Source organism: Littorina saxatilis, linkage group LG11, assembly GCF_037325665.1.
Source record: "Littorina saxatilis isolate snail1 linkage group LG11, US_GU_Lsax_2.0, whole genome shotgun sequence".
NCBI lineage: Eukaryota > Metazoa > Mollusca > Gastropoda > Littorinimorpha > Littorinidae > Littorina > Littorina saxatilis.
In genome coordinates, this window is record NC_090255.1 from 6,044,300 (window position 1) to 6,071,914 (window position 27,615).

A 27,615-nucleotide genomic window follows, 5' to 3' on the forward strand; every position below is an offset into this window, starting at 1 on the left:
AGCAGTATATTTCTTACTCAGGCCCATTGAGGCCATTGGAGATGATTCTCCATCACACACTATTAGCAGTATCTGCAACAGTTTCAATAGTCTTGTTCAATTGCGTCGTTTTCAAATAGCGCAAATGAAAAACAAATTGGAAAATTAGGAAGTAGAAGAAAAAACACAAGCAAGATGAGACAATGGAATATTCATCGTAGACAAAACTGGCTTGATCACAAGAACTTTGTCCCATCTAAGGACATATAATTAGTTTGCAAACTAGAATCGATTTTGTAATAAAGCCCATATATATACCACAAAATTAACACATTTATCGGAGAGCTGTAACTTTTGAACTGGATTTGATTTAGTAACTAAGGCCTACACCACAAAATGAACACACCTGTTTTAAGTATACAACTTACGAAAGCCAGAAACAGATACACTGCTAACATTTCAACGTCACGTCCAGAGGAAAAACAAGAAAGGTATAAGTTATTGGAACATTTGTTTTTGACAAAGCAAAACATTCACAAGTACATTGGCGGTCTAGAAGTGTCGTCTGCGCAATGATCACGGCGGCGCCCGCGGCTTTCTTGACCGCCAAGGACGACCGCGCACGAATGACGTATCACAACGTGCGCGGTCGTCCTTGGCGGTCAACTTGAAAGCCGCCCGCGGGCGCCGCCGCGATCATTGCGCAGACGACACTTCTTGACCGCCAATATTGTGTGTGCGCATCACGTGCTCCACATAAATCTGCCGGAAACGAAGCAATTGGGAAACCTGGATTTAATTGTCATTATAGTGGACACACAGACAGACAATTATGAGATAAATGAAGCAAATGGAAAACGTGGCCTATTAGCTATTTAGAACGTTTTGGATGTGATATCTGACAAGGAGATGGTTAAAGTTAATTGATTAAGCATACTATGCTTTTTTTTTTTGCTTTTTTTTTTAATAATTCATTTGTCTTATAATAATAAAATTGTTGTTCTGTCCAGTAACTAACTTTTCTTGTTTTTTGTGTTTTTCTTTCATTTCTTTCTTTTCAATTCTATAACTTACGAACTAGAACTGATTTCGAAATATGGACTGTACAGTACAGCAAAATGCATCAACCATTGTTGATCTCTTATTTTCATGTTACTGCAGTGGCAGTCAAAGAACGTACCCAGCACAGGCACTCGTCACGAGCGGGTCGGGATCAAAGTGGGCGGGGCCTGTGCGCTCTCAAGACTACTACTATTTACCATAAACCATAAGGAAAGATGACCGTCCATCACAAGTGACATCCAAGTAAGACATAGGCCCCGCCCACCTCGTGACGAGTGCCTGTGGTACCCAGTCTCGGTCACCAGTTCAAGGGGGAGAAATCAGTACATCAGTTTGATCAAATAACACCAGTAAGAGAGATTTATTTCCCCTGGAATGCTTTTCAAAAGAAGTCGAGAACGTGTGCGAGTGGGTTATTCCATTTTTCCTCTGGTGGTTTTAGGTCGGCATTCGTTACTACGTCCTTCACAGTCCCAATTAACAACGGGTTATTTTCCAGAGACAAGTATGTTTTAAACAATCTTTTCATTTTCTGTTGAGTTTTGTTGGAAAGGAGCATTTCATTTGAATGTGATTTGGCGTTATAGATGTGCACAATATCAACCCTTCCCCCCTGCAACTTGGTATGACACTAGCGTTGCTGGCAGCCGACAACTCGCTGTAAAAATCGTGTCAAGCACATGATTGTAATCCTTGTTGTACGTTCGTAATCTGGTGCATTAGGAATATTTTAAAATGCAAACGATCATCATGTATCAGATTTCCTTCTTGGTTTTCCTGATCGGTCTGTCCATCGGAAAGAAGGCAACGGATCTGAAAATCAAGACGACGGTAAGTCACTAAGTGCATGTAGATGTGCAACGTTGCACGTACTTGCGGTCAAGGAAAAGTAACTTCTTGTTCTCCAGAGCTTTGGTTAAATCTGCAAACTATGTCTGCTAAACAGGATATGATTTTTCTTTACTTTTGCAATACGACATTTGCACCATATAGCCTAAGTTTGATTGAGCGTCAAATGCGTATCCGATTTGTGGGCGAGTTTGGTGTGGGGGGAGGGGGTGACCACAGTCCCTCCCCCTCCTCCTGTCGAACTGGACATGCGTGTCGATGGCAATGGAACTGTTGCCATTAGACTAAAATATGTGTTGAACATATTTGGACAAACATTACGTTTATCACATTTATGGTGCATATATGTGCATTCAAATGTATCTAAATCCGGTTTCTGATTAGTTACAACCGTTTGTTTCTAGTCAGTCTACTTGAATAATTTTTATTAAACTAGTTACTGGGGTTTTTTTGTAAGAGGGGGGCGGGGAGGGGTGTGTGTACCATGTGCCTGTGTGTAGTTCTTTGATACTTTTTTTTTGGGGGGGGGGGGGGTGGGGGGTGATTGGAGGGAGTGTATGTGGAGGGTGTTGTTGGTCAAAAGATAAGCATAGAAGTGAGTCATCTTTGTACAACATTGTGGCAGAAATGCTTCAGTCAATCAAAAGCGGCTGGGTTAATTTCCTGTAGGTGCACTTCCTGTAGGTGTTTTTCCTGTATAGGCCTAAAAAAAAAAAAGGTGTGGTTACGGTAACCCGACCTACCCTATTTTTAGGGGCCGACCCTATAACTTTTTATTACATTTGTCAAAAAAACCCAAAAAACAAAAAACACCGAGTGCAGAAAAACGCAATGAAAGCGAAATCGCCCGAGTCGCACACTTATTTCCCTGTCAAGTAGGTTTAATGTGTACACATTAGAAAAAAAAGTTTAAAAAAAAAAAAAAAAGTGATTGCCTACCTTCCTACCTTATTTTTTTGGCTATGTTACCGTAACCACACCTATGTTACCGTAACCACACCGGTTGCAATTCCTGTTGGAAAACAGATGACACTCAATCTCGTGTCCTAACAGGAGGTGGTTGCCAGGACAGGTTTGACTGTAATCTGTGGGTTGATTTTGTTTGTTGTTGCGATGTTAAGGCCAAAAAAAAAAATAGTCTGTTTACGGTAACCCGACCGACCCTATTTTTTTCGCGCGACCCTAGACTTTTTTTTGGCATTTGGGGGAGAAAAAAAATTGGTTTTTTTTTTGGCAAAATAACGTAAAAATATGTTTTTTTGGAGAAAAAAAAAAATCCCGACCTACCGACCCTATTTTTTTGGCCTATGTTACCGTAAACAGACCTCTTTTTTTTTTGGCCTAATGCAGTGTGAACTCTAACTGATGTTGCAGTCCAAGCCAGATGACTGCTCAGTGGTGGCAGAGGATGGCGACGAAGTGGCCGTGCATTACACTGTAAGTCACTAAGTAACATTTTATAGTGGAACACCCCCCAAAAATGAGAGAAAATCAAGTTTTGAAAAGGAGGGAGTCTGAAAATGGAGGCAAAGTAACAGAGGTTGTAAACAGAAAAGCGGAGAAAGTACGGTCTTAAAATGGGGAGTCTTAAGTTAGGGGGGGGGGGGGGGGGGGGGGTTAAAAGGGGGTGGTTCCACTGTATAGACAATAATAGGTGAAAAGGTCAAAGCTGTCCAGACACACATCCTGTTTATGTTTATAAACTCACCTTGTGGCATGGTGATGGTGTATTGGTGTCACAAACAAGCACATGAAAACCCTTTTTTTAATGACTGCCCAAATAGTAGCACTGAGTAAGACATTTTAGGTTTCTTTTTACAGGGAGCAGGGAGCAAAACAGAATGTGCTGTGGACTGCATAAAGGCCTGTCCAGACACTCCAGGCTGACCCTGTCCACATTTGACTTATGCTCAAAACGGTCCCGCGCGGCACGCCGCAGCGGGCTATGATCGCGAAGCGTTATCTGCAGAAGAATAGAGCGTGTTCTAATTTCTCTGACACAGACATAGAACGACGGAAATTTGACCAATCAGAGAAAACCAGAGCGATGACGTCAACCGTCAGATCGAGTTGGATTGTGGGTAGACTCTAAGTATCTCTTCGACACAGATCGGCGAACTTATCGATCTATACAGAAGCCACAAATCCCTGTGGAATACATTTTCCAAGTTATACAAAAACAGGGACGCAAAGTTCGCGGCGTGGCAGTCGATGCAACTGTCACTGTTTTGTATGTACGCAGCCATCTTTGCAAATTACCGCTAGCGTGTTGACCTTCCTGTCAGGTGACCTTGACGCTTGCGCTCCACTGATACCGCGTTGTGAAAAAAGTCGTCGATGTGTGGCCACTCGGCAAAATCCCGCGCGACGCACAAAACGGCCTGCGGCGCATATAGCGTAAAACGGCGTCCAAGTCTGGACAGGTCTTAAGGCCTAACAAAAATACCCCCCCCCTTAAAAAAAATAATAAATCTGAGTTTCCATTTCCCTGACCAACCCTATTTTTGCCTCATATCCCTAGAACTTTTTTTTTTACTTCAAATTTATTATTATTAAGAAAAGCTAGTCTTCTGTAACATCTCGGGGACACCGCTTACAAGAGTTCCAGCCAATAAAATGTTATATGTACCAGGGTAAATTTAAAAAAAAAACTAATCCTTAAAAAAGAATTTTTAAAAATGCTCTGAAGTTAGCAACACTAAATTTTTGGGCCTTGTCAGTGGAAACCAACAAACTTTTTTTATTTATTATTTTTAATCTAATGCAACCAGTTTGCTACAGGTGTTTATTTGTGTCACAGGGTGTCTTGGACTCAGGTGTTGTATTTGACTCCTCCATACAAGCACAGAGAGAGCCTTTGGTCTTCATGTTGGGTCAGAGAAAGGTCATTCCAGGTAAAAGATCTAGTTTTTGGCTCACGTAAGTGTAGCCTATGCAATGCTAACTTTTGTGTGTCTGTGCGTGCGTGCGTGCATATGTATGTATGTCTGTGGTAGAAACTTTAACATTTGACTGAACACAGAAATACTAATTTTACCTGGTTATTATTCAAGCAACAGCTTCAAAGTATTGAAGCAATGATCAACATTTCGTCGGCACGTATGTAGTTAAAGTGTGTATCCAAAGAAAACGGGTGGTGGGGGGTTTGGGGGGGGGGGGGGGGGGTAAAAACAGGTGACTGGTTTGTGTCGTGTGTGGTATGTAGACCAGGTCAGGGTTCAAGGTTAGGTCAGATCGCGTGAAGGATTGTGGTATAGATACAGTTATCACCGAGCTGCAGTTCGCCGATTCGGAGAAGACGATTTCACATTGTTCGGTTTCGTAGCTCCAGAAAAATAGATAAAGAAGATACCAAAGGAGATTTCCTACAGGTTAATCTGCACAGCGTGTTTCCAGTGTCTGCGCGAGGAAGCGCTGTCGAAAGCGCAGTGTCGATCTGGCAGTCGTGTTCCCGTAAGTAGGCTACAGACAGACAGATCTAGATCTAGTGTCTCGCACTCTTGCACCGTGTCACATATGCTTACCGTGTGTGTGTATGTGTGACGGAGTGATTGAGTTTGTGTTACTGTTTGTCGATTTCTTACGTGAGCCTTGAAGGCTTCGCCTCTTGTTCATTATTGTCTTTGAATAAATTAGTTTGTACCGTATTTGACGGACTACAAGCCGCACGGTTGGCCTAGTGGTAAGGCGTCCGCCCCGTGATCGGGAGGTCGTGGGTTCGAACCCCGGCCGGGTCATACCTAAGACTTTAAAATTGGCAATCTAGTGGCTGCTCCGCCTGGCGTCTGGCATTATGGGGTTAGTGCTAGGACTGGTTGGTCCGGTGTCAGAATAATGTGACTGGGTGAGACATGAAGCCTGTGCTGCGACTTCTGTCTTGTGTGTGGCGCACGTTATATGTCAAAGCAGCACCGCCCTGATATGGCCCTTCGTAGTCAGCTGGGCGTTAAGCAAACAAACTACAAGCGACTTTAAAAAAAAAAAAATCGCATTGCGGCTTATAAAAAGATGCGGCTAAAACGTTACCTAAACTTGAATAGCATTCACCTAATGGAAGTCGCCGCAGATTTTCATTTCGCTTGATTAGCGATTACCGGTACTTTATTAGCGTGTATCAGGATCTCGTGCGCGCGAGATATCGTTTTTTTGTGTCTCGCGATAGTTGAAGGAGCGAGAGCCGCCATGTTGTGTTTTCGTCTGCTCGAAATGTGCGCAAAAGTCGTAAATCATCCCAAAAAAGCTTATTCCGGGCGGAACTACATGCGTGTGTTGGTTACAAATTGTGTGTGTGATATTTTTCTTCAAACTTTTTCACTTTTCTTCTTTGTTTCACTTGTTTATTCTCGGAGCCGATTTCGCCAAATACCGTACTTTAGTTTGCCTGGTTGTTTTGATTGCTTGACACGATCTGATTATGTTTTTTTCGACGGCGGCTAATATAGTGACGCGGCCTATACGTGGCTCGTCCCAATTTTTTTTTAAAGTCGGGGGTGCGGCTAATAAAACGGTGCGTCTTGTAATCCGTCAAATACGGTAGTTTGAAAGATAAGCTCCACTGAAGTGTTTCATTATTCATTTATTCCCAAAAATCCGGCATAAATGTTCTTTTTTTGGTTTTTGGTTGTGTGTTTGCCTGTGTGGTTGTGTCTGTAGCTTTCTGTTTGTGCACACATGTTTTTCCTCAGTGCATGCAAGCAGTGTGTGTGTGTGTGTGTGTGTGTGTGCATATTTTTCTGTCTTGATTCAAGACTCTGTCATGAACTTCTTCACAAAGTATTTGACTCCAGACAGTACAATGTAGTAGGGTAGTGCTCCTTACATGTTCACTGAAATACCTCTGACAGCGAAATGAAGCTATAAACATTTTATACATCTGTTGCTGTGAATATGTTGCAGGCTGGGAGATGGGAATCAAAGGAATGTGTGTTGGGTAAGTATGCGCTATATGCATATATACTGTACTAGATGATTACCCGCTTCGCAGGGTACCGGCTTCGCCGGGAAGAAGTAGAGCCGAATACCAGGCTTTGCCGGCGCACGAAGGAAAGGAGATAAACGCGCAAAACACTGGAGACCTTCTAAGAATAGTAACGTGCAGTGACCTTCTAAAAATAGTAACGGGAATATGGATTGACGCCACACAGAGGAAGGGAGATAATCGCGGCTGAAAACACTGGAGAAGATAAGGAAGAGTTACTGGTAGTGGATCCCGACAACAAAAACAAAAAACAAAACAAAAATCGGTTCAGCGCGCACAACGCTGCGCGCTGGGAGCACATGTTGAAATATCTCATCAATGAGGTTGTGTCCGGGGTGTAGCTGAATACGGTGTCCAAATTTGAAAAAGATACACCGAGAACTTTGGCCGTGCATTGCGAACAGACAGACAGACAGACACTAGTCGTATATATATATAGATATCCTTTGAATAGACAAATTCCGGAAATAACTCAGCCGGGTTTGTATGGGTTGTGAAAGAGAGAGGGGCGGGGATGTAGCTCAGTCGGTAGCGCGCTGGATTTGTATCCAGTTGGCCGCTGTCAGCGTGAGTTCGTCCCCACGTTCGGCGAGAGATTTATTTCTCAGAGTCAACTTTGTGTGCAGACTCTCCTCGGTGTCCGAACACCCCCGTGTGTACACGCAAGCACAAGACCAAGTACGCACGAAAAAGATCCTGTAATCCATGTCAGAGTTCGGTGGGTTATAGAAACACGAAAATACCCAGCATGCTTCCTCCGAAAACGGCGTATGGCTGCCTAAATGGCGGGGTAAAAAACGGTCATACACGTAAAATTCCACTCGTGCAAAAAACACGAGTGTACGTGGGAGTTTCAGCCCACGAACGCAGAAGAAGAAGAAGAAAGAGAGAGAACCCTTCCTTTTTCTTGGACAAACTTACGACACGTGGTTCCTGCACACGTGTATGAGACACACCCCGTCGCTAGTGACTGGCCTGTAATGTCACGTGTCATAGTTATCCCATGTGACATTATTTCCCACGTCACATTGTAGGCTAGTCACTAACGGGGGTGTGACGTGTCTCATGCACGTGAACAGGAACCACGTGTCGTAAGTTTGTCGGAGACAAAACAAGGGTATTCACTCTTTCACAGCCCATAAAACTCTGACAGTTATTTCTGAAAATCGTCTACTCTCTCTCATTTTGTATTGATTTGCTGGCCATTCATGGGGGACCTTTGACTTTGGTTAGCGTCTTTACTTCCTCTACCCATCGGTGGTCCTGCATTTTTCTGAAATGATTAAGTTTTCAGGATTTAAACAAATCTTCCACCTGTCAACGTGGGACTGATTTTTGTGTGATGCTCTTTTAATGGAATAGAAGAATTTTGTAAATAACTCTGTATGGGTTTTGAAAGAGTAAATACCCTTGCTTTTATGGGGACAAACATTGGACGGGCCAATAACTTGTGAGGGGTACATTTGTTAAGGTCTTACAGGTGGATTCTACTGTAGACCCCTTCTGCGTTAGTGTGTTTTGTTATTGTTCTTTGTTCATTGAATACAGCCTAAGGTTTGTGGATAACCATGGTTTTGTTTTTCTTTACAGGGAGAAACGAAAGCTGGTCATTCCTCCGCATTTAGCGTATGGCAAGGCTGGTTATCCCCCGGCCATCCCTGGTGAGTGGGAGAGTGTGGGGAACAGTGTGGGTCAGACAGACAGGCAGAGAGACAGAGTGTGTGTATGCTACAGCTTGAGAAACTGACTGACTGACTTTGGCTTTAACGTCCTCCTGGACCAGTTGGCCTTTGTTGGGACATGTATTGATATTACGCTGAGAATATGGTGTGATGTTTTGGCTCGAACAAGCCCACTACGGCTGTCTTTTTCCACACGCCAGTATTAGGTTACTCGTCGAGATACGATCATGATAATCAGAGACGAGAGATGATGTATGCGCTATGCATGTCTTAGTGTTATCCAAGCCCTGAGATTTTCACTGTGAGCTTTGGATCTTTTTCGTGTTCATGTGCACGGGGGGGGGGGGGGGGGGGGGGGGGGGGGTGCGAATACGGTAGAGAGTCTGCTCTAAGTTGACTTCGAGAAAATGAATAGGGGATTTGAATTCACGTCGATAGCAACAAACTGGTTATAAAGCCTGCGCGCTACCGACTGAGCTACATCCCCCGCCCCAGCTTGAGAGAAAGAGAGACAGAGAGTGTGTTGTGGGAGAGAGTGAGGGAGCAAGAAACAGACAGACAGACAGAAGTGTGTATGGGAAAGAGAGGGAGTGAGAGACAGAGAGTGTTTGGTCGGAGTTCGATTCAACTGAGTGATTCTGGCCTCGATTTTGTTTTACACAAACTCATGATGACGTCTGACATAGTTTGCTAGTGACGTGTCTTTTTGTGCATGATGTGGTGATCTACCTGATCTAAATTTAGATCCAAAAATAGGTCAAGACCAGCCGGGTCCGAGTACAAAATTAATTCGTAAAAAAATCGCCGTTCTTGACTCTTTGGGTGCAAGTCAATGAAACTTGGTAGTTCTTCTAACGGATAGCTGCCTGAGGTATGACTAAAAGCCCCAGGGGCTCCGTGCACCTGGATTTGACAAGTTCAGTACCTTTAAAAAGAGTTGTTTTTAATATATTCGATGAGAATAGTTCCACGTAAGATAACGTCATAGTTCATTGCACTAGTCGTTTAAACAGTTGTTAAAACACCTAGTAAAGTTAAGTCATGATTCATATTTACACAAAACAAAACTACATGTAACGATACTGTTGTCTGTTGTGCAGAGGAAGCAACCTTGACCTTTGAGACGGAGCTGATGAATCTCAACAAAAAGCCGTTCAACATCGACATCATGGCCACGCTAAAAATGCTGAGCCTTCCCGCCCTGGCACTCTACGTCGTGTACTTCCTGTACGACCGCTACAAAAAGGAGACAGTCGAAACCAAAGAGTTCAAGAAGAGTAAGAAGAGAAAATAGACAATGTCCGTCATGCTTTTGGATTTTTTTTCGGTGTCTTTTACGCATGGGTAAGATTTTGCTGACAAAACGTCTGTTTTGATTTGTCATTCATCTCATCTGTCCGTTTTCTCTGATTTTTTATGCAAAATGTTACTTTTTTTGTTTTTGTTTAAATTTTACTTTTTTGGTGTTTTTTAAAAATATTTTTAATTCATCTCATCTACTTTAATTTTTGTGCCAGTTTTTGCTGATTTGTCAATTTTTTTTTACTGTTTTGTCACTTATCGCCAACATAATGTGCAATCAGAATGTTCTGTTGAATTTGACTGGGACCAATGCTGTATTATAATCTCTGCAAGTATGGTAAATATGCATACTCTGATATGATTTTCATAGTATTTGTGTATGACGAATGTACCACATATCGTTCACCAATAACGGATTGCAGTAACTCAGAGGTTTTAATGTGCCTTATAGATGTTTACATCTCATCTTAACTCAAATCAAAATTTGCTCAGTTCCAAATTCTTGTGTAAGAAATTATTTGCACCACCACAGATCTATCCAGGCTTTTTACATTAAAAAGAAAATCGTTCCACTTGGACTTGTACCTAAAATCAACATTCTGGCTGGTTCCTACGCAGAGTTGGAATTTTTAGTTCAATTAAATGTGCGCAGTGGCCTAGTGGATGATATATCGGCCTCCTAATCGGAAGGTCGTGAGTTTAAATTCCGGTCGCAGTCGCCTGGTGGATTAAGGGTGGAGATTTTTCCGATCTCCTAGGTCAACTTCTGTGGAGACCTGCTAGTTCCTTATCCCCTTTCGTGTGTACACTCAAGCACAAGTCCAAGTGCGCATGGAAAAGATCCTGTAATCCATGTCTAGAGTTGGGTCGATTACAGAAACACATAAATACCCAGCATGCTTCCCCCAAAAGCTGCATATGGCTGCCTGAATGGCAAGGTAAAAACAGTCATACATGTAAAAACCCACTCAAGCAAAAGCATTAGCGAACGTGTGAGTTTCAGTCCATGAACGAAGAAGAAGTTCAATTCATTTTGCTGATTGACACCTGTGTCATTGATGAAATGAAATGAGGATTGTGACAGGAAGCAGCCGGGCTGTTGACAGTTGGAATGTGTCCACGTGGAAGGATGCTCTCATCACATGTAAAATGGATTGATCTTTGTTGGCGTTAGTGATCTCTTACCCCCCGCGGGTTAGGGGGAAGAATTTATCCGATGCTCCCCAGCATGTCGTAAGAGGCGACTGACGGATTCTGTTTCTCCTTTTACCCTTGTTAAGTGTTTCTTGTATAGAATATAGTCAATGTTTGTAAAGATTTTAGTCAAGCAGTATGTAAGAAATGTTAAGTCCTTTGTACTGGAAACTTGCATTCTCCCAGTAAGGTCATATATTGTACTACGTTGCAAGCCCCTGGAGCAATTTTTTGATTAGTGCTTTTGTGAACAAGAAACAATTAACAAGTGGCTCTATCCCTTCTCCCCCCCTTTCCCCGTCGCGATATAACCTTCGTGGTTGAAAACGACGTTAAACACCAAATAAAGAAAGATAGTGATCTCTTACTCAAGTAGGATGGTACCTTCAGTTGGCAAAAAGATGTTCAGACCTGGGAACCCATACGATTTCGCCGTATTGTGTACGCATGATTGTCTAGAATACGAGCGGTACAGTTAGTGAACGAAAATACGACGAGAAAAATTCCTAGACTACTTTTCTTCACAAGCGCATCCCAATGCCAATCCAGTATTTTGACACATGATTACAATTTGTGTCAGTAAACCCTGAAAGAAGCATTTGTTTTAAACGTTTTGGTAAATTTCATTAACGTTGCGACGAACGCGTGTGAAACATGGTTGAATCATGGATGTTCAATGTTGTGTGGAGTACGCTCATTTTTCTGAACATACACCAAGTTTGCTTGAGAATACTCCAAGTGCAAAACAGGGGCTCCCAGGTCTGGATGCTTCAAACCAAGATGGTTTTCACTGTCATTCTGTATCACTTTGTCTAAGCACGGGGCATTGTAGTCATGTGGCTTTAAGCTCTTAAAATGTTCTCAATGAATTGATTCTTGCAATCGTTTTGCAGCTTTAAATATTCAGTGGGCTGGGTTATGGCAAGCAATAGCTTTGGGTGTCGGCGCTTAGCTTTGTATTGATAACATTTTTCACATGAGAGCCTTGCATCGTTGTATGTGTCAGGGTATTACCATCTGTGCAAGTGCATGCAATGATTTGTGGGTGAATGACAGGGTTAGTTTGCTTTTTGTCTTCATTGATTGAAAAAATACCAGCAACGTTCTCGCTACCAGAAGCAAATCAAGAGATTTTTCATCTTTTTTTACATTTAGTCAAGTTTTGACTAAATGTTTTAACATAGAGGGGGAATCGAGACGAGGGTCGTGGTGTATGTGTGTGTGTGTCTGTGCGTGTGTGTGTGTAGAGCGATTCAGACTAAACTACTGGACCGATCTTTATGAAATTTTACATGAGAGTTCCTGGGTATGAAATCCCCAGACGTTTTTTTCATTTTTTCGATAAACGTCTTTTATGACGTCATATCCGGCTTTTTGTAAAAGTTGAGGCGGCACTGTCACACCTTCATTTTTCAATCAAATTGATTGAAATTTTGGCCAAGCAATCTTCGATGAAGGCCGGACTTCGGTATTGCATTTCAGCATGGAGGCTTAAAAATTAATTAATGACTTTGGTCATTAAAAATCTGAAAATTGTAATTAAAATTATTTCTTTATAAAACGATCCAAAATTACTTTTATTTTATTCTTCATCATGTTCTGATTCCAAAAACATATAAATATGTTATATTCGGATTAAAAACAAGCTCTGAAAATTAAAATTAAAATTATGATTAAAATTAAATTTCTGAAATCGTTTTAAAAACAATTTCATCTTATTCCTTGTCGGTTCCTGATTCCAAAAACATATAGATATGATATGTTTGGATTAAAAACACGCTCAGAAAGTTAAAACGAAGAGAGGTACAGTAAAGCGTGCTATGCAGCACAGCGCAACCGCTACCGTGCTGAACAGGCTCGTCACTTTCACTGCCTTTTGGACTAGCGGCGGACTACGGTCATTGTGAAAAAATGCAGTGCGTCCAGTTGCATTCTGTGAGTTCCACAGCTTGACTAAATGTAGTAATTTCTCCTTACGCTACTTGTCTTAAAGTTTTAATGTGTGAGAACTGACAGAAATGATGGGTTTGTTTGTCACCTTATGATAGAGATGGAAGAAAGAAAGAGCAAAGAAAGAAAAAGCAACTAAAGAAAGAAAAAGCTTGCAGCCTAAAGAAGCAAATTTATTGCAAGTAAAACCAAACTTGAAATTGTGATCAGTTCTCATACACCAAAGCTTTACACTGGGTTAAGTGGGTGAAGTAATATCACTCGCAGTTTAGATAGTGTGTGTGTGTGTGTGTAGAGCAGTTCCCACTGTAAAGCACCTCAGAATCTCAGCGTGCTGGCATGATAATTATTTTTCATAATTACCCATGGTTTTGCAAGTCTGTCAGCCATGACAGCACACACTGAGCAGCTGAGACAGCCCTGGGAAAATTGGTGCCATTGATTCATGGTCTTGGTTTAACCTTCATAGGATCATGCTTTGGACTACGCAGTCCAGATGATGTGGGTCGTGTACGACCCATCCTTTCCAAAGAAGGAAAAAGTATGGGTCGCACGTCAACACAATAAAATTCTGTGTTAAGTTCCATATGGGTCGTCCACAACCCACAACAACTGCGGAGTATGGTCGGGTCGTACATGACCCACACCAACTGAATAGGGATAAACACAATAAAATTCTGTGTTTAAGTTCCATATGGGTCGTCCACAACCCACAACATCTGGACTGTGCATTCAAATTACATCATCGGTTGTTTGTTTGTTTACAAAGATAATTCTTGAGAAAAGAGTCCATGGGAAGGTTCTATGGTGTTTGAGGATTAAATGAAGTCTCAATCAAAATATTGGTCTAAAATGCACAAATTCGCCCCCTTTGTCCCCTCTGCCCCTGTACCCCGCCGGGGCCTAGAGGGCCCCTGGACCTCGGCCTATTTTCAGAGTTTTTACCATTTTGGAATTCCCATGCCTCCTAATGGGCAGATTTGAAATAGTGAACAGAACTGTTGACACGGGAAGGACTGTGCCTTTAAATGAAAAGTTGAAACAGGCAATAATATATGAATTGGTATGCATAATGCTTTGCACAATACATACAACCGTGTGGATTCTTGAGCACAGTTAATGCCATGAAACACCAGTGTCCATTGCATATTATGTGAACATCAGTTGTTACATGTAGTGAAAGCGGAAAACTGTACTAATCATTTGTGTATGTGATACATCATATGATACAAGCTTAAACTTAAGATTTGTTTCGTTCCTTGTTTTTAATCTGCCAGGTGTCCTGTAATATCTTCCTAATACATGTCATGTATCTCCAAATGATCAGGCTGTCTGAGGGTTGAGGTCTCTCATTGAGATATTCTCATGTATGTGCGGAAAGTAACATGCGAATGTAAGAAACAGAAATTGGCAGTGAATGTTGTTGTTTCTGAGCTGATTGTTTTTTGTCTGTGGGTTTGTTTTTTTGTTTTTGTTTTTTTTAAACAAAAATTCAGACAGTAAACTTGTTTTGTTTTTACTGCATAATTACCCTTTTGATGATTCTCTAAGCTTTACTTGACTTTGTGCCATTTTGGTTTATTTTTTTTTCTGTTCTCTTTCTGCTTTCAGTTGAAATTCTGACTCTCAGTATATGCTATCCTACATTTACGCTGTCTTTGATTCAGAATGTTAAAGGCACAGTGCAGCTCACAGCCTTCGTTTTGCGTTTTTGTTGCAGCTGAGTGCATTTACAGTTTAAAAACCCTCCTATGGTAGTAAAACAAACCCAAAACTACCCAACGACGACATCTGTGAAGCTCGACAGTTTCTTGTTCACGCGAGTGCATAAATTAACCTAGTTATTACGTGGTGTTTGGTCGGAGTTCGATTCAACTGAGTGATTCCGGCCTCGATTTTGTTTTACACAAACTCATGATGACGTCTGACATAGTTTGCTAGTGACGTGTCTTTTTGTGCATGATGTGGTGATCTACCTGATCTAAATTTAGATCCAAAAATAGGTCAAGACCAGCCGGGTCCGAGTACGAAATTAATTCGTAAAAAAATCGCAGTTCTTGACTCTTTGGGTGCAAGTCAATGAAACTTGGTAGTTCTTCTAACGGATAGCTGCCTGAGGTATGACTAAAAGCCCCAGGGGCTCCGTGCACCTGGATTTGACAAGTTCAGTACCTTTAAAGCCATGGATATATTGAGGGTGGACAACTTGACAACCTTAATTACCGTTGTTATTTTTCCAAATTTTACATGAGAATGATTTGATCTTTGGGAGCCTGTGGGTCGCAGATTCGAATCCGTTCCTAGACAAACTCAGGTCAACATTATGTGCGGACTCAGAGACAGTAGACATGTCCAACCCCCGTGTCACCGCTGTGGCATGTATAAGATCTCGGTCATTGTGCCAGAAGTTCAGATGGCTGATTACACTTCTTCTTCTTCTGCGTTCGTGGGCTGAAACTCCCACGTACACTCGTGTTTTTTGCACGAGTGGAATTTTACGTGTATGACCGTTTTTTACCACGCCATTTAGGTAGCCATACACCGTTTTCGGAGGAAGCATGCTGGGTATTTTCGTGTTTCTATAACCCACCGAACTCTGACATGGATTACAGGATCTTTTTCGTGCGCACTTGGTCTTGTGCTTGCGTGTACACACGGGGGTGTTCGGACACTGAGGAGAGTCTGCACACAAAGTTGACTCTGAGAAATAAATCTCTCACCGAACGTGGGGACGAACTCACGCTGACAGCGGCCAACTGGATACAAATCCAGCGCGCTACCGACTGAGCTACATCCCCGCCCCTGCTGATTACACTTGATACGCGTCCTCTCTAAATTGCAGCTGACCTGCCATGACAGGTATATTTTGGTCAAAATAATAGACAAAGGGACAAATCAAGGTGTCCTTTCTTCAGAGGGGCTTCACATATTGCTCATACCATTGTTAGTGAATCCCAGACTCTGTGCATGAGAGAGACAAAAATGACATAAACTGTTGTTTCTTATTGCAAGGTTACTGCTTTTTTTGTTGGATCTCATTCTCTTAAAGTTTGTTTCAATCTATGCAGGATGTTGCTTTGTCTGGTCAATAAGCCATTTTTTTATGTCAAGTCTCTCTCTCTCTCTCTCTCTCTCTCTCTCTCTCTCTCTCTCTCTCTCTCTCTCTCTCTCTCTCTCTCTCACTCACTCACACAAACACACATACACACAAAGAAAATCTCTCTCACACAAACAAACACTCTCTCTCTCTCTCTCTCTTCTCTCTCTCTCTCTCTCTCTCTCTCTCTCTCTCTCTCTCTCACACTCACAAACACTCTCTCTGTCTCTGTTTTTTCTCTCTCTCTCTCTCTCTCTCTCTCTCTCTCACACACACACACACACACACACACAAACACACTCAAACACACACAAAGACAAACTCTCTCTCTCTCCTCTCTCTCTCTTCCTCTCTCTCTCACTCACTCACACACTCTCTCTCTCACACTCACTCACTCACACACACACACACACACACACTTTCACGAAACAGGTCTCACATTTTGTTGTACTGTTCCACAGTATTTTAGTTCACATTTTTGATAGTTCTCCCGGCTGCAAAATATTCTTCATGTCATTTCTGTTGATCCTTGAACAACAAGGTTTATAAATCTTATTTTGTTACTGAATGGTTATTTTGACTTTTCACGGTTAAAGAGTGTGTGTGTGTGTGTGTGTGTGTGTGTGTATGTGTGTGTGTGTGTGTGTGTGTGTGTGTGTGTGTGTGTGTGTGACAGAGAGAGAGTGAGAGAGAGAGAGAGATTGTTTGGTGTGCATTAGCAAGGAAGAGAGTTGGTGTTTGTGTGACTGAGAGAGATCGTCTTATGTGATTTGGACTGATGACAGATTACAGAAATCTGAACACCTTCAACACTAAGGTAATGGGCAATACAGGCAAGTTGAGTGCAAGTGGAACTCGCATCATTCAGAATACAGAATCACCATTCGCTTGCACAATGTCAACATCTCTAGATTAGAGAATGTGTGTGCCTGTGTAACTTGTGATAAAAATACTGCGCATATACTTTCACGAGTAAACACACGCACGCACGCGTACACTACACACTGACACGTGCACACCCTCACTGAACTGACTGACACACACGCACACACACACACTAACAAACAAACGCACACACATATATATATATACACACACACACACACACACACAACCACTGACACACACACTAACTAACAAACAAAAACACGCACACACACACATACATACTGCTCACACACACATACATACACACTGACACACACACCGTCACACACACACACATACATACACACACACACACACGAACACACAAAGACGTACACACACACTAACACTGAAGAAATACGCACACACACACATATACATACACACTGACACACACACTAACTAAAAAAACACGCACACACATACATACTTCACACGCACACATATACACACACACACACTGACACACGAACACACACTAACACTGAACAAACACACGCACAAACACACACACACACACACACTGGACAACAGACTTCTCCGCGTGCAGTGAAACCGTGGCGGCACTGACCTGTGATGTAAGGCCGCAACTCCGATGAGAGGACACCACCGAATAAAGGAGACCTTCTACGGTACTAAGTCTCTTTATTTGTTGTCTTGTCTAAAATAAACTGCCTGCAATGTACGGACACCCGGCTTTGGCCTGGTCAAATGTGACCTTTCCGCATCACCGGTATGTCTCACTGTCTCAGCAGATCCACTACTGATCGGGCTTGTAAAGTGGGATAAGGCTATCCATCCACTTGGTCACATCAGTAGCAAAACTAATATACAGCATGCCGGGGTGTTCTCTGTGCACAGTTATATATTTTTTAAATAAATATAAGTACATTTTGGAACTGCCACGGGCACGTGTGCCTTATTGGGACATTATTCATCAAAGAAGAAAAACTCACATGCAACAGCAAGCAGTTAGTTAGTTAGTTAACTGTTGCTTAATGGGTCCAGCGGACCACACAGTTTAGGCCAAATCAGGACCCCAACAGCAAGCAGTGATTCCGAGCTGGAATGCAATTACCATAGTCCGGACCATATGCTGAGTCGAAGATTTGACTAAACTGTTTAAACTAGTAATTTGATTAAAAAATGAGGTTGTCACAGTGCCGCCTCAACTTCTTAAAAAAACAACGGATATGACGTCATCAAAGTCATTTATCAAAATAATGAGAAAAAACATCTGGGGATCATTATCTGCAATAATTCAGTTCACATGTAGAGTTTCATGAACTGGATATTTGGAGTAGTGTCAAGTTCCTGGAATCTCTACACTCAGTCACTGACGACACACTGACATGACACACTGACACACACACACACACACCGGCACACTGACATGCGCACACACACATCATACACACACACCGTAACACGGCCGGCACATACACACAGACACAGACACACACATACATACACACACACACACACACACACACTGACTGACACATCCATACACTGACACTGACACACACACACACGCACACACTGACTGTGACATTGACATACATGCACATACGTAAGCCTATATGGTCACACACCGTGCACTGACACACACACCAACACACCCACACTGACACACACACAACCGCCACGGTACGCGCCGCTACTGCAAAGCCGAGAGAGACTGAGAGAGAGAGAGATCGAGAGAGAGAAAGAGACGGCCGCTTGCCGGACCCCGGCGCCCCCCTCAGCCGTCTCGGCCAAGACGCCACACGCAATGCCGAAATCGTAGAAAATGTACACTCTTTTTGAGTGGAAAGAAAGAGGTATATTGCGTTTGTAATAGTTTTTAAACTTTTGCCAGTTCCATTTATTTCCGAGACTTGAAAATGCACTTCTAAGCTTTCTAAATGTTTAGTTTCAAAACGTAAAAACACAAACAAAATCTCAGCGGTGACTATTTCGTTTGTCGAAGAAAATGTATAGTAATCTAGACACACCAAGTCCGAGACTAAACTAAAGGCATCTGTTGAAAACCATAATATTCAGTTGACCCTTTGAACTCTCGGCCAGTTTTACGTTGGCTGCGCCAGCCTCCTGTTTCTGTGATGCGATGCTTCGCGGAGACGGCCAGCAGCCTCGATCTCGCTTCATAGTTTTGCTCATTTCCGCAAGCAGCGATTGATTGGCATATTATGATACTAGATTTATCCCTGCAAAATGGCCTTTGGTTTGCGTAAATGAAAATGTCCTGGCTTGCATTCGGTGTTGCGGTTTTGACAGGCCCGGCTGTGATAGCCCTAGGGTAAACTCCGGGCCTCGGATTTGTGAAGTGTCGTCTGCCACGGCTGAAGAAGCAGACGGACCTGCGATGGCTGAAGAGACAGAGCAGTGCGATAGTCGAAGTGCATCGCCTGTACCTCCGGACCATGGCCATGGCCATTTCTTCGTGAAGAAAACCTTCCACAAGCCAACGTACTGCCACCATTGCACGGACATTCTTTGGGGGCTCATTGGAGTTGGATATGTGTGTGAAGGTAAGCTTTGAAGCCTTTTTCTCCGCTCGTTTCCATCCCCACATCTTGCATTTCATCCCTCGCGCATCTACACCCTGGTAGCACCAACCCGTTGTTTTCCCATGCATTTAGCGATTAGACCGTTTATTTGCCTGAATTTTCGTTCTAGAGGAACCCATCTACGTTTCTAATACGGGGATAGGGCTTTCAGTGCTCGGGGTGAGGGGAAAGGACCGGTTCAAATGGCATGTCGACTCGAAGAGGCCGCATATTTGGGATCCATATTGGTTGGAGTAGCGAAGGCAGTCGGTGAGTGTCGTAAGCAGCAGCAGCATCAGTCGACAGGCAGGCAGGCCCAGCTTTGCTGAGTTGTGCCGGCGACTGGCGCTCGGGCTTTAGCGTGCTAGCAGTGGGGTTATAGAGCTGGGAGCGCTTTGGTTGTGGTGGTGGTTGGTGTGACTAGAGCCCAGCACTTGGAAGAGGGAGCGAGGTGGCAGCAGTGGCTGAGCAGAGCACGGGCTACAGCAGTCGTATCAGGGCTGGCCAGGCAGAAATCAATAAGGGAGACTGTGCTTCCATTTTACCATAGTTTACCATCACTGCCGACACAACCACCACCGCTGCTGCAACCCCACCATGGCCACAATCACCATCTCTCACAAAACCTCCCCTGTAGACTCAAGGATTACATTTTATCATCACACCTCTTAGTCTTGTAGAAATATGGTCAGGTTTTAAGGGGGGTTTGGGAATGGTTTGTTGGGTGGAATAGTGGTCACTGATGCCGTATCTGTCCATGACATCCCCTGTCACTGATGTTTAAACATGATTATCATCTGCAGAGGTCACGGGTCATTTTGATGCTGCCGATTCAGCCGTTATTTGGGGCTAGGGCTGTTGTTTCGTTATCCAACTTGATTTTGCTGGGTTGCCCAACGGCTAGTCATTTTGCGTCGGGGTGTCTTAATATCCGTTGATTGAAAGTGCCTGCATGAAATGGCTGGATGATCTTGCATGTTTGCCAGACTTTTCCGTCCATCTGTACTGTACTGATATAATGCTCGTCAGGGCTGGGGATGGTGTTATTTGACTTGATTCGACCAGTTTGGCCATTGGTCAAGCATTGTATTTGGAGGGCGGTTTTATGCTGGTGAAAAATGCCTGGAATGGCTTGGATAATGGTCTTGCATGTTTGTAAGCTGTTTTTGTCTATGCACAGTGTCATGGGATTCTATTGACGATGGTGAAGTCACAGACAGATATATGCATCTAGGTATGAGTATGAAAAATGAAGCTATCTTTTTTTGGAGGTGTTGTTGCTTGTAACACATAAGAAGTTTTGGTACACAGAACAACTATAGTTGCTAGCTGCTTAGTTGTCATTTGTTGATCACATTTCCATCATACTGGCTTCGTGAAGTGATCTGTTTTGCACCATTGGACTTAGAGTGTATTCTGAGGCTCATGCTTTTCCCAAACGTAGAGAAGGTACACTTCTTCTACTTCCACCAGGTATGGCTCACACTCCCCAAAAAGTGTGAGCATTCTGTCATTGACTGTGCGAATGATAACATTTTCTTTCGGATTACCGCGGTACGGTGTTGGGGGGAGAGCAGCACCGTGGTCGAGAGCGACTGCCCACGTGACGACCCGCAGTCGGCCTACTGAAATTTTGTTTGTGAAACCCGATTTGGTCGGATTACTGTTGTTCACTCGGACAACTGCAGTTGGTCGACTGTGTTTCTGGCTTACTGTGTTTCTGGCTTATGAAAATAGCCCCTGGTGTAGAACAGTGGAACCAGCTGTTTTTACTGCAGTCATGGGCTAAAACTCCCTCGTATGCTCGTGTTTTTTTGCATGAGTAGGATTTACGAGTATGACCGTTTTTACCCTGCCATTTAGGAAGCCATTCGCCGCTTTTGGGGGAAGCATGCTGGGTATTTTCGTGTTTCTATAACCCATGGAACTCTGACATGGACTGTTGGAACTTTTCCGTGCTCACTGGGTCTTATGTGCTTGCATGTACACACGAAAGGGGATAAGGCACTAAGTTGACCTGGGAGATTGGAAAAACCTCCACCCTTAAACCACCAGGCGCGAGTGGGATTTGAACCCGCAACCTTCTGCATGTAATTGGAAGGCCGGCGTCCTCATCCGCAGAACCCGCCTTTTAATATCTAGATAACTAAGGAGGAGGTCTTGAAATGGTCGTAACATTTTACAGAGGTTATCAGACCTGTTTACCAGTACGATTTGGGCGTATTTTGTACGCCAAATTATTATCGGTACGCAAATACGCGACACACGCACAAAATACGCATGAGAAAAAGTCTAGAATACGTTTTCCGGTGTTGGTGTGCTGACTACGGGATGGTACAACTGATACCGGTTTCGGTCGAAGGGGGATAACCATGACAGCGAGTCTTCAGCTGTGGAAACCTTGTTCAGTTGTTGGCACGTGCGATCGTCTGGACAATCGTGGCAAAATGAAGCGGTAAAATGTGTCAGTTTCGGATGACTGTACCAAGTCTAAACAGCAGAAGCACCAGATTTTCTTGGAGAAATATAAGAAAGAGCAAGGAATTGTGGAGTCTACTATGGGAAAAAGTCATGCACACTGCAAGTATTGTAAATCAGATTTCTCCGTTGCCCATGCTGGGAAATATGACATCGAACGACACTGCATTTCCAAAACTCACCTGGACAAGGTTGCTGCAAAGAAATCCGCTGAAAGCTGCCAAGGAATTATGAAGTTCATTCCCGCAAAGCAAATCCTGCCAGAAGAAAAGGCTGTAGTCCGTGCTGAAGCAATGTTTTCTGAGATGATTGTAAAAATGAACTTGCCACTGTCAACCGCAGATGTTATTTCACAAACTTCATCTTTTCATTATCAATCTGTTTGGAAGACACTGGTTATAATGCTATAAACTGACAGGTAAATAAAATTGTTTTATCCCTGTTGTATTGGAAGGAGTTAAATTCTGAAGGTGTTCACAAGACATGCTATTCTTACACAAACACATTTGCACCCACGCGTACATTTTCCCTAGCCCATATGGCTTTGCTTGCAAAGTACACCAACTTTTTGAAAAATACACTCAACTTTTTGGGAAAGTACTCTTGCCTCGGGTTTAGGGTAAACAGGTCTGGGTTATGAACAGAAAGTCTGGAAAAAAAACTTAAAAGGGAGGGAGTCTTAATTCGGGGATCATAATTTAAAAGGGGAGGGGCTTCACTGTAGGGCTGAAACCACTGAACTGTATGTACAAACAAATCAACGGTTTCTTGAGTTGTGACAGTGAAGAAGTGTAGCCAAGTACCTGCTATGTCCTTCAGCAGAAGTGGCAAGGCAAGGCAAGGCAAGTTTTATTCCAATAAAACCCCGTGAGGGTACATGGACAATTAAAAAACACAGTAAAAACACATTTCATTCACCACCAAATAAAAGGAACTAAAACAAAAAGAAATCAGACTATGTACAGAAAAGGGAGTTGAGGGGTGAGGGAGAGCAAAAACAATACAAGAAACAATTCAACAATAATAATAATAAATAGTAATAATAATAATAATAATAATAATAATAATAATAATAAAACACTACAAGTGCAAAGTGATTACATACATTTCTTTACTATGGGAAATGGGGGGAAGGGGGAGGGGGGGGGGTGGAGGGTGAGTTAACATCAGGACAAAAATACTATTACCAACAACACAAAACAGATAACGGAGTATAAAGCTAAAAGAGAATTAAATTTTACTCGCTTCTCAAACAGTCCATGACAAGTGTCATGAACTTTGAGAGTTTTAGCAATAAACTCTTTTTTGTAGTGGAAAAAAGCTCTTTGAATTTAACTGAATTGGGGCGGGCATAATAATAGCACCGTAACAACTGTTTTCTGGTGGTCTTCCACACCATTTGTCATCTTGGACAGTTCTCCTTCCAAACCTGAATTCAACTTACCGTCTTTTTATCATGTGGTATACCGTATATGAAGGGGGATCCCTGCCAAATGTTTCCGTCAGATCATCATGAATTTCCAGTGGGCTAAATATTTGTCTTTGCAGATATTGGATCACTTTATTGTGTTTTTTTTTTCATTGTAGGGTAAACAGTGGGGTATGGTACTTTGAGAAGCCAAGGCACACAAAATAATGTGTGAAAATACATATTATTTTGCATGAAGTCTTAATAAGAACCCTTTTTAATTCATGTCAAGTTTTGGTTGTCTAAGTTAATTAATTCATGGTCGGGCCCGGTACTTCTTAGTTGGCCCTCGTATATTTGCTCAAAAATATTGGTTGTGACATGGACATAAAAACATCACGTTTTGTCGCAAGCGCTAAGACACTCATCTCTGCTATATTGAGCAAGTCTCAAAAATGGTTAAGAAATCGTGATTTGTTGACATTTTTCAGTCATTTTGATTGCCATGTCAAAGTTAATTGAACATAGTTTCGCAATTACTCACACCTGTAGGAGGCATGAGAGACAGGTATCCAAGTTGTGCGCATAAAACAGGTGTGGCGGCAGGTGTCACAGTAATCACTAATAAGACATGTCAGGGGTTGGCCGATCCCCCCCGCCGGTTAGGGGGAAGAATTTACCCGATGCTCCCCAGCATGTCCTAAGAGGCGACTAACGGATTCTGTTTCTCCTTTTACCCTTGTTAAGTGTTTCTTGTATAGAATATAGTCAATGTTTGTAGAGATTTTAGTCAAGCAGTATGTAAGAAATGTTAAGTCCTTTGTACTGGAAACTTGCATTCTCCCAGTAAGGTCATATATTGTACTACGTTGGCAAGCCCCTGGAGCAATTTTTTGATTAGTGCTTTTGTGAACAAGAAACAATTAACAAGTGGCTCTATCCCATCTCCCCCCCCCCCCCTCCCCCCTTTCCCCGTCGCGATATAACCTTGAACGGTTGAAAACGACGTTAAACACCAAATAAAGAAAGAAAAGGGTTGGCTGAGGCACCATTACAGTGGAACCTCCCTTTAACGACCTCCCAAAAATTTGAGAAAATCAGGTCCTGAAAAGGGGGAATTAAGTCTTAAAATGGGGATAAATTTACAGAGGTTGAGAACAGAAAATCTGAGAAAACAGGGTCTTAAATTAAAAAGATTCATTGGCTTGGGACTTTCCCAACAAGCGGCCGACACATTCGCTTGGGACTTTCCCAACAAGCGGCCGACACATTCGCTTGGGACTTTCCCAACAAGCGGCCGACACATTCGCTTGGGACTTTCTCGCTTGGGACTTTCCCAACAAGCGGCCGACACATTCGCTTGGGACTTTCCCAACTAGCGGCCGACACATTCGCTTGGGACTTTCCCAACAAGCGGCTGACACATTCGCTTGGGACTTTCCCAACAAGCGGCCGACACATTCGCTTGGGACTTTCCCAACAAGCGACTGACACATTCGCTTGGGACTTTCCCAACAAGCGACTGACACATTCGCTTGGGACTTTCCCAACAAGCGGCCGACACATTCGCTTGGGACTTTCCCAAGAAGCGGCCGACACATTCGCTTGGGACTTTCCCAACAAGCGGCCGACACATTCGCTTGGGACTTTCCCAACAAGCGGCCGACACATTCGCTTGGGACTTTCCCAACAAGCGGCCGACACATTCGCTTGGGACTTTCCCAACAAGCGACTGACACATTCGCTTGGGACTTTCCCAACAAGCGGCCGACACATTCGATCAAGCTAAGTTCTCGTTACTCATTGTTTGTCTGTTCACTGTAAAGACCGTTGGGTCGATATATTTGTGAATGTATTGTTTTGTCAATAACAAACGTTCCAACAACCTACCGTACCTTTCTTGGTTTTTTGATTCTAGGGTCTTAAATTGTTAAATTGGATGAAGTTAAATTGGCGTGTCTTAAAAGGGGGGTTATATTGTATAATGTGTCATTGGCTTATGTGTCTTGGGTTAACACTAACAGAGTGCAATATTTTTTACTTTTAGGTTGACTTCGAAATTTTATAATAAAAAAAACCAAGAAAGGTAAGTTGTTGGAACATTTGTGATTGACAAAAGAACGTTACATCTATATATATACGACTAGTGTCTGTCTGGCCAAAGTTCTCGGTTGATCTTTTTCAAATTTGGACACCGTATTCAGCTACACCCCGGACACAACCTCATCGATGAGATATTTCAACACGTGCTCTCAACGCGCAGCGCTGTGCGCGCTGAACCGATTTTTGTTTTGTTTTTTGTTGTTGTTGTCGGGATCCACTACCAGTAACTCTTCCTTATCTTCTCCAGTGTTTTCAGCCGCGATTATTTCCCTTCCTCCGTGTGGCGTCAATCCATATTCCCGTTACTACGTTACTATTTTTAGAAGGTCACTGCACGTTACTATTTTTAGAAGGTCTCCAGTGTTTTGTGCGTGCCGGGTCCCAGGCATAGCCTGGTATTCGGCTCTACTTCTACCCGGCGAAGCGGGTAATCATCTAGTTCACTAATATATTGACCCAACGGTCTTTTAAGTGCACAGTCATTGTTTTTGGATTCAAAATTTTATGTCAGTTGTCATGTTGAAATACATATGTGGGGTCTGGTATTGGTAGCTCAGATGGTAGAGCACTGGAACTGTGAGCCACGGGTCACGGGTTCCAGTCAAGGCCGGGGCTGACACTGGTCCACTTGATGTGCAGACTCAGCATGATATCCATGTCCCACCCCCAGGTCACTGCTGTGGCACGTGGAAAACCGTTGTCATTTTCTGCCAATAGTGCAGGTAGCTGATCACACAAATACACACGCACCTACGTGGGTAGTATGACTCTCTTACTGCTGGTGGAATAGCTGCTTAGATTTTGGCATGATTGACCTTGAGTTTACAGGTGAGCTTTAGGAACACTGAGGCAGTTGAAACTGCTTGAGCTTTTGGCACAATGTTGCAGTTGAAATGAATGAGTTTGAGCTTTTGGCACACTAAGGCAGTTCTTGCTGAATGTCCTTGAACTTTTGGCACACTGAGGCAGTTTCTGATTAATAATCTTGAACTTTTGGAGCTTTTACTTTTAGCACATGGAGGCAGTTACTGCTCAATACACCTGAGCTTTTGGCATATGGAGGCAGTTCCTGCTGAATAAACTTGAGCTTTTGGCACATGGAGGCAGTTCCTGCTCAATACACCTGAGCTTTTGGCACATGGAGGCAGTTCCTGCTCAATAAACCTGAGCTTTTGGCACATGGAGGCAGTTCCTGCTCAATAAACCTGAGCTTTTGGAACACTGAGGCTGTTCGTGCTGTCAGTTTGCTTTAGCTTTTGGAACAATGAGGCGGTTGAAGTTGAATGAGCTAGAGGCAGAGCTTTTGGCACACCGAGGCAGTTGAATGAGCTAGAGCTTTTGGCACACCGAGGCAGTTGAATGAGCTAGTGCTTTTGGCACACCGAGGCAGTTGAATGAGCTAGTGCTTTTGGCACACCGAGGCAGTTGAATGAGCTAGTGCTTTTGGCACACCGAGGCAGTTGAATGAGCTAGTGCTTTTGGAACACCGAGGCAGTTGAATGAGCGAGTGCTTTTGGAACACCGAGGCAGTTGAATGAGCGAGTGCTTTTGGAACACCGAGGCAGTTGAATGAGCGAGTGCTTTTGGAACACCGAGGCAGTTGAATGAGCGAGTGCTTTTGGAACACCGAGGCAGTTGAATGAGCGAGTGCTTTTGGAACACCATCCTGTTGATACTCCATTTGACAGGTCACTTGCCATGAACTGTTCCAAGTACAGTGGAACCCCCCTTTTAAGACCTCCGGAAACCTGAGAAAATCAGGTCTTAAAAGGGGGGGGGGGGGGGGGGGTGTCTTAATATGGGGATACATTTACAGAGGTTCTGAACAGAAAGTCTTAGAAAGCAAAGTCTTAAGGGAGAAAGCCTTACATTGGGGGGGGGGGGGGGGGGGGTCTTAAAAGGGGTGTTTCACTGTTTTGCTTTGTTATGCTGATGTTCTCATGTGACGTAGGACTGAATGACCTATTTCTGCAGGGGGCTGGGCTGTATGGGCTGCAATTTACTGATTTTTTTTATATTGCATATCTGTTTTCTTTATGAATGAGTATAAAACT

General features: G+C 43.1%; 2 protein-coding genes across 3 annotated transcripts in view; both read left to right on the plus strand.

The window, feature by feature from the left end:
* Positions 1–1,666: 1,666 nt before the first annotated feature.
* Positions 1,667–16,431, plus strand: LOC138979610 (uncharacterized). The gene is made up of 7 exons (XM_070352322.1): positions 1,667–1,872; positions 3,265–3,327; positions 4,691–4,784; positions 6,787–6,820; positions 8,459–8,529; positions 9,651–9,827; positions 14,717–16,431. Exons 1-7 carry the CDS (start codon positions 1,777–1,779, stop codon positions 14,752–14,754), a joined length of 573 nt encoding a protein of 190 aa, XP_070208423.1. The 5' UTR covers positions 1,667–1,776; the 3' UTR covers positions 14,755–16,431.
* Positions 16,432–19,196: 2,765 nt separating this feature from the next.
* LOC138979617 (diacylglycerol kinase theta-like) overlaps positions 19,197–27,615 on the plus strand; it is a 59,110-nt gene continuing 50,691 nt past the window's right edge. For both annotated transcript variants that reach the window (XM_070352332.1, XM_070352333.1), the window contains exon 1: positions 19,197–19,554. In XM_070352332.1, the coding sequence (XP_070208433.1) occupies positions 19,389–19,554 (166 nt within the window). In that variant the 5' untranslated portion in view covers positions 19,197–19,388. The remainder of the gene's footprint in view (positions 19,555–27,615) is intronic.